The 12,500-nt window shown below is 42.7% G+C and overlaps 1 protein-coding gene across 1 annotated transcript in view; it reads right to left on the bottom strand.

The window, feature by feature from the left end:
- The window catches only part of naalad2 (N-acetylated alpha-linked acidic dipeptidase 2), a 40,874-nt gene that overhangs the window by 16,983 nt on the left and 11,391 nt on the right, over positions 1–12,500 (bottom strand). Inside the window, 5 exon segments of the mRNA XM_048263870.1 lie at positions 1,313–1,395; positions 2,900–3,019; positions 3,318–3,403; positions 7,800–7,895; positions 9,295–9,388. Coding sequence (XP_048119827.1) covers positions 1,313–1,395; positions 2,900–3,019; positions 3,318–3,403; positions 7,800–7,895; positions 9,295–9,388 — 479 coding nt within the window.

The raw sequence follows: 12,500 nt of genomic DNA, 5'->3' as shown, positions 1-12,500 counted from the left end.
TAGTTACTCGTCCATTCATTGTTATTCTCTCTCCTGCTCAAACAAAAGTTTGCGTGCATTAAGTTGATGATAACATGTTTACAAACTCTACTTTACAGAAAATATTGTAAATAGCCTACTGTCATGCAGTTAATGGGATACTGTGCAGAGTTGAAAGTTAGGTCAATTTGAAACTGTTTCGTTGTGAGTTGCTTGAGGGTAAGAAGCCCTTTGCTTCGCCTGTGCTGCTAAGCGCACATCCCATCCTCTCATCTATACAACGAAGTTCCCATTTCTGTAAACCATACATAATTTCAAAGAAAAATATTACAACTCGAGGGGAAATCTAGTGTAGTGTCCATGTGAAAAAAATAGGCATAAATCTAATTGTACACATTTTCCACGAATCACTGATGTGTTGTTGATGACATAAATTAGGAAATATTAGATAACTTAAGGAGGCGTGATGTTGAACTGCATGCCGATGCCATTTAACCCAAATGCCCCAGCGGCAGTAAGGAGAGAAAGAGATTAACTGACTGAAGAGCTGCTGTCTATAGAGAGGTAATGTTAGATTACATTGTACATAGCAAAAATATCACCATGCATTCATAACCTCATTGATTCAGTAAGTGATCTCAAAACATCGGGAAGTATGTCTTTGTGACAATTCTGTATTACATTTTGTCAAAGGAAAATCAATAGCTAACTGTTCCCAACTGAACAGTGATTATAGCGCTGTGAGCGCTCCTGGCTGCGCCTGGCAAACACGCCACCATAATAGCAATGGGCTATGGAACAAGCGTGCCTGTTGTTAAAGGGAATGTGAGATGGCTCTGATTGGTTTTTTATTGCGCGTTCGTAAAACCACACCCATGATTAATGTAGCTACTTCAGACCACCCCATTTTAGATTTCGTCGGGCCCAACAGTCAAATATCCGCGGTAAAATAGCATGGCCTAAGATCCGCCCACAAAGTGACTTGCGTTTTGCGCAAAGACACTTCCGTTTTAGACCATTAAAATAGAGCCCAGTGTGTGTGTGTGTGTGTGTATGCTAGTGTGTGTGTGTGTATTTGTGTATTGTGTGCTTTGTGTGTATTAGTGTATAATGTGTGTGTGTGTGTGTGTGTGTGTGTGCTAATGTGCTAGAGTGCGTGTGTGTGTGCGTGTGCTAACGAGCTAGAGTGTGTGTGTGTGTGTGTGCGTGTGTGCTAATGTGCTAATGTGGTAGAGTGTGTGTGTGCTAATGTGCTAGAGTGCGTGTGTGTGTGCTAATGTGCTAGAGTGTGTGTGTAATGTGTGTGTAATGTGTGTGTGTGTGTGTGTGCTACCTCTGCCCACTCTGTGGATCCCAGGAGGCCAAACTCTTCTGCATCCCAGCTGGCAAACAGCATCGTCCTCCGAGGACGCCAGCCTACACACACACACACACACACACACACATTATAACGGAGTAGTGTTTGTGTGTGTGTGTGTGTGTGTGTGTGTGTGTGTGTGTGTGTGTGTGTGTGTGCATACATGCGTGTTTGTGTATAATCTCTGTTTGTGTGTGTGTGTGTCTGTGTGTGAGTGTTTGTGTATAATGTGTTTGTGTGCGTATTGTATGTCTACAATGTGTGTGTATGTTTGTGTGAGTGTTTGCATAAAATGTGTGTGTGTGTGTATGTACACTGTATATATTGTGTGTGTGTGTGTGTGTGTGTGTGTGTAATGTGTGTGTGTATGTGCATGTGTAATGTGTGTGTGTGTGTGTATGTTAGGGCTGTCAATCGATTAAAAAATATAATCGAATTAATTACATACTCTGTGATTAATTAATCTAAATTAATCGCATATATATTTTCTTTGCTGTGAAAGTATTTTAAATGTTTAAATTCAAATGAATCATTGAATAATCAGCGTTAGTGACATTAAAGTTAAAAAACTCTTATTATTATTTTCACTGTTCAAATAATGGCCATAATAATCTATGATATGAGCTAATAGGCTGAGGAAATAAATAAATAAATCAAAAATTTGGGAAGAAATAGACATGGCAGTGTGTGTGTGTGTGTGTGTATGTAATGTGTGTGTGGGAAGAAGCAGACATGGCAGAACACCATCAGGCCATTGTTCCAATCAATGATGTAGGCAGCATATTTTCTTCTCTCTCCTTCATTTTACAGTCTGGTTACTGACTAGAACGGCTCGGGGTCAAAGGTCATACGGAATGAAACTAAAATCTGCACTATTTTTTTTAATCAGTTATTTTTTCTCAAATTAATTAATCGAAATTAATCAGTTATTTTGACAGCCCTAGTTTATGTATATATTGTGTGTGTAATGTGTGTGTATGTAATGAGTGTGTGTGTGTGTCTGTGTCTGTGTGTATAATGTGTGTGTCTGTGTGTATAATGTGTGTGTGTGTGTGTGTGTGTGTTGTCTGTCTGTGTGTATAATGCGTGTGTGTGTGTGTAATATGTGTGTGTGTGTGTGTTTAATGTGTGTGTAATGTGTGTGTGTGTGTGTGTGTGTGTGTGTGTGTGTGTGTAATGTGTGTGTGTGTGTGTGTGTAATGTGTGTGTGTGTGTAATGTGTGTGTGTGTGTATATAATGTGTGTGTGTAATGTGTAATAGTGTTTTGTGTGTGTGTGTGTGTGTGTGTATAATGTTTGTGTGTGTGTGTAATGTGTGTGTGTGTGTAATGTGTGTGTGTGTGTAATGTTTGTGTGTGTGTAATGTTTGTGTTTGTGTATAATGTGTGTGTGTGTGTGTGTGTGTGTAATGTGTGTGTGTGTGTAATGTGTGTGTGTGTGTATAATGTGTGTGTGTGTGTGTGTATAATGTGTGTGTGTGTGTGTGTATAATTAGTGTATAATGTGTGTGTGTGTATAATGTGTGTGTGTGTGTGTGTGTGTGTTGTGTAGGTGTGTGTGTACCTGTCTTTAGCAGTGTGCCTGCACTTCTGGCTATCTCATGAACAGTAGCAGCTCCACTGAGCGGGTCGATCCCTCCAAACACCCACGCATCACGATGCCCCCCGAGAATCACATACCTGTCTGGGACACACACACACACATTACACACACACACACACACACACACACACTGAGCGGGTCGATCCCCCCAAACACCCACGCATCACGATGCCCCCCAAGAATCACATACCTGTCTGAGACACACACACACACATTACGCACATTACACAAACACACACACACTGTGAGAGAGTACCGTCACTACAGTTGAGTATGCGCTCTGACTGACACACACACACACACACACACACATTCTTCACACACAACACACACATACATATTCTTCACGCACAACACACAAACACACACACACACACACCTGGCTCCTCAGCTCCTTGGATCTTGCCGATGACATTGTAGATCCGCGTCACTTGGTTGGTGCTGTACACATTCAGACGCACGGACCTACACACACACACACACACACACACACACACACACACACACAGTCATCAGTCATCAGACACACACACACACACACACATACACACACACAAATTAGCAATTTTGCCACAACCTGGCACAATACATCTAATAATGTTTGTTTGTGCACTATCAGCCACTTTCATGCTTGACCAGCATTTGGCTGGTAGCTGGTTCTAATTTCCATCCCTGACACACACACACACACACACACACACACACAGGCAGGGAATGGTCTTCTGAATGAGTTTGTTTAATTAATGACGGCAATGATTGAGATCAATAAAACATCAACTAGAGGCCAACTCAGTTACACACACACACACACACCGCCCAGAACCAGTGAGGTCACACACACACACCAGAGTGAGAGAGAAAGAGAGCGAGAGGGAGGTAGAGAGAGAGAAGGATGGAGAGGGAGGGAGACAGGGAGAGAGGGAGTAAGAGAGGGAGGGAGAGAAAGTTTGAGAGAGAGAGAAAGAGAGAGAGAGAAAGGAGGAGTGGGAGTGAGAGAGGGAGAGAGGGAGAGATAGAGGGGGAGAGAGAGGGAGGGAGAGAGAGATAGAGAGAGAGAGTGAGGGAGGGAGAGAGGGAGAGAGAGGGAGGAAGGGAGGGAGGGAGACCTTTGTTGTTGTAGCCTCATTCCAAGTTCTTATAAAAGAGGCCTTTGTGTAGAAATGCAAACACACCACACACACACTCTCACACATACGTTTACACACACACACACACACACACACACACATACATTTACACACAGACACACACACACACATTTACACACACACACACACACACCCAAACAAACAATGTGTGTGTTTGTGTGGTTGAGTGACAATACACTGAAAAAACACCAAATATTATATGCAGTACCTGTGTGTACTAAACTAAAGAATCTGTGTGTGTGAGTGTGTGTGTGCATGACTGTGTGTAACTGTGTACTAAAGCAGTATCTGTGTGTGTGAGTGTGTGTATGCATGACTGTGTGTAACTGTGTTTACTAAAGCAGTGGTTCTCAAACGTTTCCCAATAAGTACCACCTCAGCAAGTGATTGGCTCTCCAAATACCACCGTTATGACTGCCATTAAAATGTAATAGCCAGTTTAACATATTGTATACTGTACATACTGTGTTGCGTCGTTTTTTGCTGGCAGGTGCCATGGCAGCTTCACTAGTCACTTGTGCTCATGGCCACCAACTTCAGTTTCTCTTTGTAAGAGTTCCAGTTTGGAGCCATGATACTGATTCCTCATGTTCCTGTTCCTTTGCTTGCCATCACAGCTTGCTAATGCTCCATGCAGTTCAACTAGCCTAGCAGGCCTATTGGCTCCTACTGACTGATATCAACATGAATATAGATTACTTTTGTCATGAAAGACAAAAAAATAGTTAAAATTTAACTGTGATTGAGTGGATTTTGAATTACCGGTATATATTGTAGCCTGACGTAGCCATACTGAATTCTAGTCAGAATATGAGACTAATACTGCTCCATTGGGACGTAATTATGGGGCGTGTTCCAACCGATACAGGGGGGGAATGCCTCTGCACTCAATTGGATAGACCTAACCAATCAGAGCAACGAAACAGCTTACCGTGAGGTGCAGGAAGAAAACACACGAACCATCCTTCTTCTCCACAAATGCCTTAACATAGTTTTCTGGTCTTTTGTAAAAGTTAGTGCCGTCAATAACTCCTGCAACACTCATAAGCGACATCTAAGAGATACGTAGTAGGGTACAGTGGCGGAACAAGTCAGAGCCGGGCCGGGGGCGGGGCACATGACCGTGCCCTTTATTAAACTCATCATAACATAATTTTACAACATAGGCTACACATGCCGCGCAACAGCCGGGTCTTACAAGCGTCAGCCACGGAGAGCAACTGTGTAATTTTGAAGTCCATCGAGCGTAGGCAACATGAAGTGTAACCAAGAGAACAACAACAAAACATTAGGCTACATGACCCCTAATAATAAAACAACAATAATCGCAGCACTATTTGAAGGGCCGGCGAGCCTAGGCCCGCGAACTTCGTCCACGATGCTCTGTGTATGTCCATTTTCTTTGCTCTCTCATTCTCTATGGACAACATGGCAAGTCCACTCAGTCTCTCCTGTCCCACTGTGCTCCCTCAAGTGGTTTTTAATGGTCTTTAACTTGGAGAATGAGCTCAGAGGTTGCAAGCGGTGACGGGAAGAGTCAAAAAATAAAATTAGGCGGTGCAAATCTCACTGAATGCAGAAGTTACTGCTGGGTGGTTGCATTGGCGGAGCGAGGGGGTGGTTTCGGGGGCTCAAGCCCCGAATCTCTTTTCAAAAGCCCCGAATATGTTTTTGTATGTGTTTTCAATTTCCAACGATTCTAATTTCTAATTTGCTTTACTCTGCATATTTGCATGATGCTTGCATGAGAAAAAGTACTTCCTAAAACAACAGCAATTAGGCCTATATGGGTGCCAAAACAACAGCAATTAGGCCTATATGGGTGTCATTGTTCTGGGATGCTTCCCTAATGCAAGCAACATACACTAGTAGGCAAATGGAGAAAATATTTAGGCTACATGCTTTTAAACGAAATTTCATTTGAATGACTGAATGTAAGGATTCAGGAAACACAATACCAGTTTTTGTGTATGGTAAACAACAGAGCAGACAGATGTAAATCACTGATTTGGAGATCTTTATTAAACAAGAACAATAATTAGTCTACAATAGCTTTGGCCACGTTATATTCAAATCTGACTATACAATACTCAATGCTAGACTAGACAGTGTATTATCCAGTCTCTGCTCCATTTTTGTGGAAGTTGCAAGAGTCAAGTTTGTTCGTTTAAATGTCGTTACCTCGTAGCCGCCCAACGGGTTGAAGCGGAGCTTTGCTTTACCAACGTTATCGATTGGTTTCAGTTTCTCTCGCAGACGTGCACACGTATGCATTAAATGAAGGCTCATACCACAAGCCCATAATTGTATGACTCTATGTTTGATGACACCAAATTAGCAAGTATTTCTTCCTGATTGCCGAAACGTTTGTTTTCTTGTTTTTCTTGTCGGCCCGCGGTTCTTTGATCAAATGCTCAGCAAATTAGCAGACGAGTGTCAGGAGGACTGGGCATAATTAGACTCCGCGGACCAGCAGTCCTTGTAGTTTGAGAAACGCTGATGTAGGCCTAAGTGGCTATCAACCATTGGAGGTAGGCCTATATTGCCTACTTCACATCATTAAAGCTGCGCAGTAGACAAACGGGCTCTGACCTAACCATAGACAACGCAGTGCATACCGAGAATATTCGACCTGGCAGAACAGATTGCCTGCATTTTCGCGGTGACATGACTAAAAAATATTTAAGACCCATCCAATCTGAATTTAAGACAATTTAATACTTTTAAGGCCTTATTTTTTGGAAAAGTGATTTAAGACTTTTTAAGGACCCGCGGCCGCCCTGGAAAAAACTGATAGTCTATATCCCCTCCGTTTTTTAAAATAATTCTGTTGAACACCGATATGCTACAAACATGTTAAACAGCTGGGAAAGACTGTCGCAAATCCCTCGAACAGGTGGTCAATCAGAGATTTCAAATGACCGAGGGAACATGTTGCAATGCAACAGCGCTGTTTTCCCTTGATGAAAGTGAAACCAGCAGTTTTCCCACATCTCAACTCTGGCCAAGTTTTCAGAAATAATCGTTTTCAGTGATGAAACCTCATTAAAATGAAATGCATTTTCCATATGGGGTCTTAAAAGCCATGTCTCCTTCTAGCCACAGCGGTTTTGTTTCAAACATAGGCCTAATCTAAGCGTGCTCAGATGACGTGATTGACAGGTGAGCAACAGCGCCTGGTCTATCATCGTAAACCCGATTTGATTGGTCCGCCCGATCTAGGGCGAGCATAGTTGCTCCACAATGGAGCAATGCCAGACCGAACTTCCCGACCTCAAATGTTGTGGGCGGGACTAAGTGCAGACTGGCACCCAGGCTATATATATTGATATAATTTGAAGATATTAAATGATCTTTATTAAAAAAAATCTTGGAGATTCCTGGAGTACCACTAGAAGGAGTCCCGTGCCACCAGTGGTCCCGTACCACAGTTTGAGAACCACTGCATGACTGTGTGTGTGTGTGTGTGTGTGCATGACTGTGTGTGTGTGTGTGCGTGTGCATGACTGTGTGTGTGTGTGACTGTGTGTGTGTGACTGTGTGTGTGTTTGTGTGTGTTTGTGTGCATGACTGTGTGTGTGTGTGTGTGTGTTTGTGTGTGTGACTGTGTGTGTGTTTGTGTGCATGAATGTGTGTGCATGAATGTGTGTGTGTGTGAGACAGTGTGCTTGTGTACTGTATGTATGTGTGTGTGTGAGTGTTTGTGATCTCACTGGTTGTGGGCGTGGCCAGTGAAGCCCGGTCCAATCCGATACGACACGTTCAGCGCTCCTTTCCACCCGCTGGGGGGGTCGGCTCCGCCCATATTCCTACAGGAAATGACATCACATGGTACATTAGAGAGATCGACTTCATGTAGCCGCCTGCAGCCTTCTTAAGCTGACTGCATAACGTGACGATTTCTGAGATTCTGATACGTTTTCAAACCTGAATTGACAAAAAAACGTCATTATCAGAATCTCACGTCATTATCAGAATCTCACGTTATCATCTTAACACGGCTGCGGGCAGCTACATGAAGTCGAATCCCCCTCTAAAGGAAAAGGACATCTCAAAAGGAAATGACATCTTTGTGTTTCTGTCACCTCCAGAGAGGGAGTTAAGTCATTCAGAGACGAAAGACATGATCCGGAGATGAGGAAGTGTGTCATCATAACAAAGGAACACCAGGAAGTGTATCATCATAACAAAGGAACACCAGGAAGTGTGTCATCATAACAAAGGAATCGAGACCCTCTTGTAAAAGCTGTTCTGTTTACAATTAGGTAAATAGACATGTTTCCCATACTGCTTCCTGAAGTTGGAATGTGCAAAAATGTACAAAATATTGAAAGGATACCCTCTTATACTGTATGTGATTTCTGCAACAGTGGTATGCTACTGAAAACTTGTTGATAGTTGATGATTTTTTCTGTAGGCTAGACAGTAGACCAATGTCACAGATATACTGTAAAGATGACTTGTTAAATGTATGCCAACGATGGTTTATTAACATCATAGTAATTTATTTTGTCAGTCATCATCTTCTCATATTTTAGTGAATAGGATTATTTTATAAACTAGATGTACCACATATATGACCGCCGCTCAATCCTGTACATCCTCTCTGGGACAATAAATCACACTTGTCAAATTGTTTCCATCTCCTACTCCTTCCCCTACTCTTGCAACTTTTGTGTATGCTTGTATGTGCGTGCCTGTGTGTGTGTATGTGTGTGTACGTGTGTGCATCTGTGTGAGTGTGTGAGTGCCTGTGCTTGTGGGTGTTTATGTGTGTGTGAGTGTGTGTCTGTGGGTGTGGATGTGTGTGTGTTTGTGTGCAAGCATGCGTGTCTGTGCGTATGGATGTGTGTGTGTGTGTGTGTGTCCATGCGTGTGTGTATGCGCATGTGTATTTACATGTGTGTGTGTGTGTGTTTATATGTTTGTGTGTGTGAGAGAGAGAGAGTGTGTGTGTAAGAGACAGTCCTGCCTTGTAGCTTCTCTTCTCATCATTCTCTACCAGCAACCCTTCGCTCAACACCACCATGAGGACCAAACGAAATGTTTCCGTAAAAAGTCTAGTGGGGCTACATGCTCACCAAGTTTCATTTGCCCCGGTGTTAGTTTTATTTGCCCCGGTGTTAGACCCCTACTGACCCCTACTGCACCACTGGTACTAACTTCGTCTCTGAAAGATCTAACCCCTACTGCATCACTGGTACTAACTTCAGAAGATGGACAGCGTCATCATATCCAATGGGATGCACTGGAATCTTAGGAAGCCCCACCCCTTCTTCAGGATCAAATCTGTAAGTGTATTCTAACAGAAGAACATCTTGTTATACACACACACTAGCCAACCCCCCCCCCCACACACACACACACACACACAGGCTCTCTCTCTCATAAATATTTTCTCTTTCTCTCTCACACACACACTTTCTCATTCTCTCTCTCTCTCACACACACACACACACACACTCATTCTTTCTCTCTCACACACACACACACTTTCTCATTCTCTCTCTCACACACACACACACACTCATTCTCTCTCACACACACACACACACACTTTCTCATTCTATCTCTCTCACACACACACACACACACTTTCTCATTCTATCTCTCTCTCTCTCACACACACACACACACACACACACACACACACACACTTTCTCATTCACTCACGCACACACACTTTCTGTCTCACACACACACACACGCACACACTTTCTGTCTCACACACACATCTACATCTACACCTACACACAGTGCCGGTTCAGACCTCCAACCTGAACTCTGAGCGCCAAAATGTAACCACTTTCAACAGTCCCATCTGTGGCCTCAGCGCTCCCAATACAATCATCCCGCCCCATTTTGGATGTTTACGGAAATAGAATAGTATATAGTAAGTATATATAGAGTATATAGTAAGGTAAGGTTATACTACAGTAGGCTAGTATTTTCATGTCCAAAATACTGCATTTCTGCAGTAAAGTACAGTACTATGCAGTACAATGCCGTTTTGTTGTGTCCAAAATACTGCACAAAACTTTCCTCCAAAACTGTGGTTGTGCAGTTATTTTTTGTAAGATTATTACTTGAAGTATTGCAGTTATTTTTTTGTGCTTCTAGCCTACTGGCTGAGGCTCACTGTTCTTCACCTGTGTCTGTAGTAGGCTACTTGCCAAAGACAGGCTACTGAACTGTTTCCCCCATATTCCTTTCAATATTTTTTCAAACATTGACTATCTTAAACAATCATTTTAATACTTCATATCAATCATATAGGCCTAATTTACGATGTGCATCTATTGTCCAGCAGGGGCGCAACTACCCATTTTTGAGGGGTATGCAACAACAATATTGGTGCCCCCCCAAAAAAAAACCACACAAACTAAAGCAAAACAAAAGACCAATAATTTACACTATTACTGTGTATTAGTGTCTATTGAATATGTTTTTAAAGAAATGCTGCCAATTTGATGTTTAACTTGATGTTATACTTGATGAGTATTGATAAATGGTGCATTGCCACTTTAAGAGAGTCTAAACGGTTCTCATAAAGTCCTTTTGCCAGCTAATGCTCACAATGGATAAGGCTGATAGGCACTCTAGCCTTGTTTGTTTGCACCATATTGACAACACAATATTAAGTTATTACAAGGAGCCTTCATTGTTAGGATATGTAAACATGTAATGAGTTACTGCTAGCATGACATTTCTGTTTGCAGTTGGCCATTAAAAGTGCAGTATGAGCATGGTAGCCACCTAGCTATCTGAATGGAATAGGCTATGTTTCAATCGGCATTATGCTTAACAAACACTAGTTAGTCTGTTAACATTCATATTTGCAAGCCTCCAAGTACAGACGTCATCACTTTAAATCCTACCTGTTGCCTTTCACCGTCCACTTATTTACCTGCTGTCGATCCCTTGACATGCCATCTCCTTTTCCCTCTTTTTTTTTCTATTTTTTAGTTAGATCAACAGCTTTTTTATTGCTGTATCCATCTTTTCCATAGACGGCAACTCACTACTCAGTAGGCCTATCTGCTCGCTCCAGCCACGGCCCCCTTCCCTCTTCTATGTCAACATTCTATGATGGAATCTTATGAGATAGGGCACCTACTCTAGCCTGTTAGTCATCTAAAATGTTATTTAACATTGAGGAAATGCAGAAATGATTTAGAAACGGACAGCAGTAGCTACATATAGAAAATACCAAATATATATATATATATATATATATATATATATATATATTTTACCATTGCTTTGGCGCCCCCATGGAGCTGCGCCCCTATGCGCCGCATATAGCGCATACCCACTTTTGCGCCACTGTTGTCCAGTATGCAGCACAGCAAATCAAAGTTAATACATTAGGCTACTTTCCATTTTGCATACGTCCAATTGCAGGCTATCTAAACCAACTGAAGCTTGACTGAAATGTTGTAAAACCATTCAACTCTTTTAAAAGTGTATGGGAAGAGTGAAATCACCGCTTAGTTTCAACGGGTTCTGTTTCTGCTGAAAAACTGCTAGTTTCATCCCGAGCTGCACGTTATTATGAATGCATTTAAAGACGCGGTTATATAAATGTAGCCAGTCGCCCGCATTTAAAGACGCGGTTATATAAATGTAGCCAGTCGCCCGCATTTAAAGACGCGGTTATATAAATGTAGCCATTCGCCCACATTTAAAGACGCGGTTATATAAATGTAGCCAGTCGCTGCGCATTTAAAGAGGCGGTTATATAAATGTAGCCAGTCGCCGCGCATTTAAAAAACGGAATATGTGATTATATTTCACAACTCTGCTACAGTAAGTACCGTGACTGGGGAAGGCTGGCAAGCGCCGCAGACAGATCAGGGGATTCACTTCCCTGTTAGGTTGGGCTAGCCACTACACACTACACACACACACTGCCTAGGCTAGCCACTACACACACACACTGCCTAGGCTAGCCACTACACACTACACACACATACTGCCTAGGCTAGCCACCACACACACACACTGCCTAGGCTAGCCACTACACACTACACGCACACACTGCCTAGGCTAGCCACTACACACTACACACACTGCCTAGGCTAGCCACTACACACTACACACACACACTGCCTAGGCTAGCCACTACACACACACACTGCCTAGGCTAGCTACTACACACTACACACACTGCATAGGCTAGCCACTACACACTACACACACTGCCTAGGCTAGCCACTACACACACTGCCTAGGCTAGCCACTACACACACACACACTGCCTAGGCTACCCACTACACACTACACACACTGCCTAGGCTAGCCACTACACACTACACACACACACTGCCTAGGCTAGCCATGGTGATTTTTGTACAGCCACAGCATATTCTGTGTTATAGCTATGAACACATACAATGGCTCATTTGAAAGGT

The sequence above is a fragment of the Alosa alosa genome, chromosome 15 (assembly GCF_017589495.1).
Source record: "Alosa alosa isolate M-15738 ecotype Scorff River chromosome 15, AALO_Geno_1.1, whole genome shotgun sequence".
Taxonomy (NCBI): Eukaryota; Metazoa; Chordata; class Actinopteri; order Clupeiformes; family Clupeidae; genus Alosa; species Alosa alosa.
The sequence above is the reverse complement of the archived record's forward strand: the minus strand, read 5'-3'. Positions and strand labels throughout refer to the sequence as shown.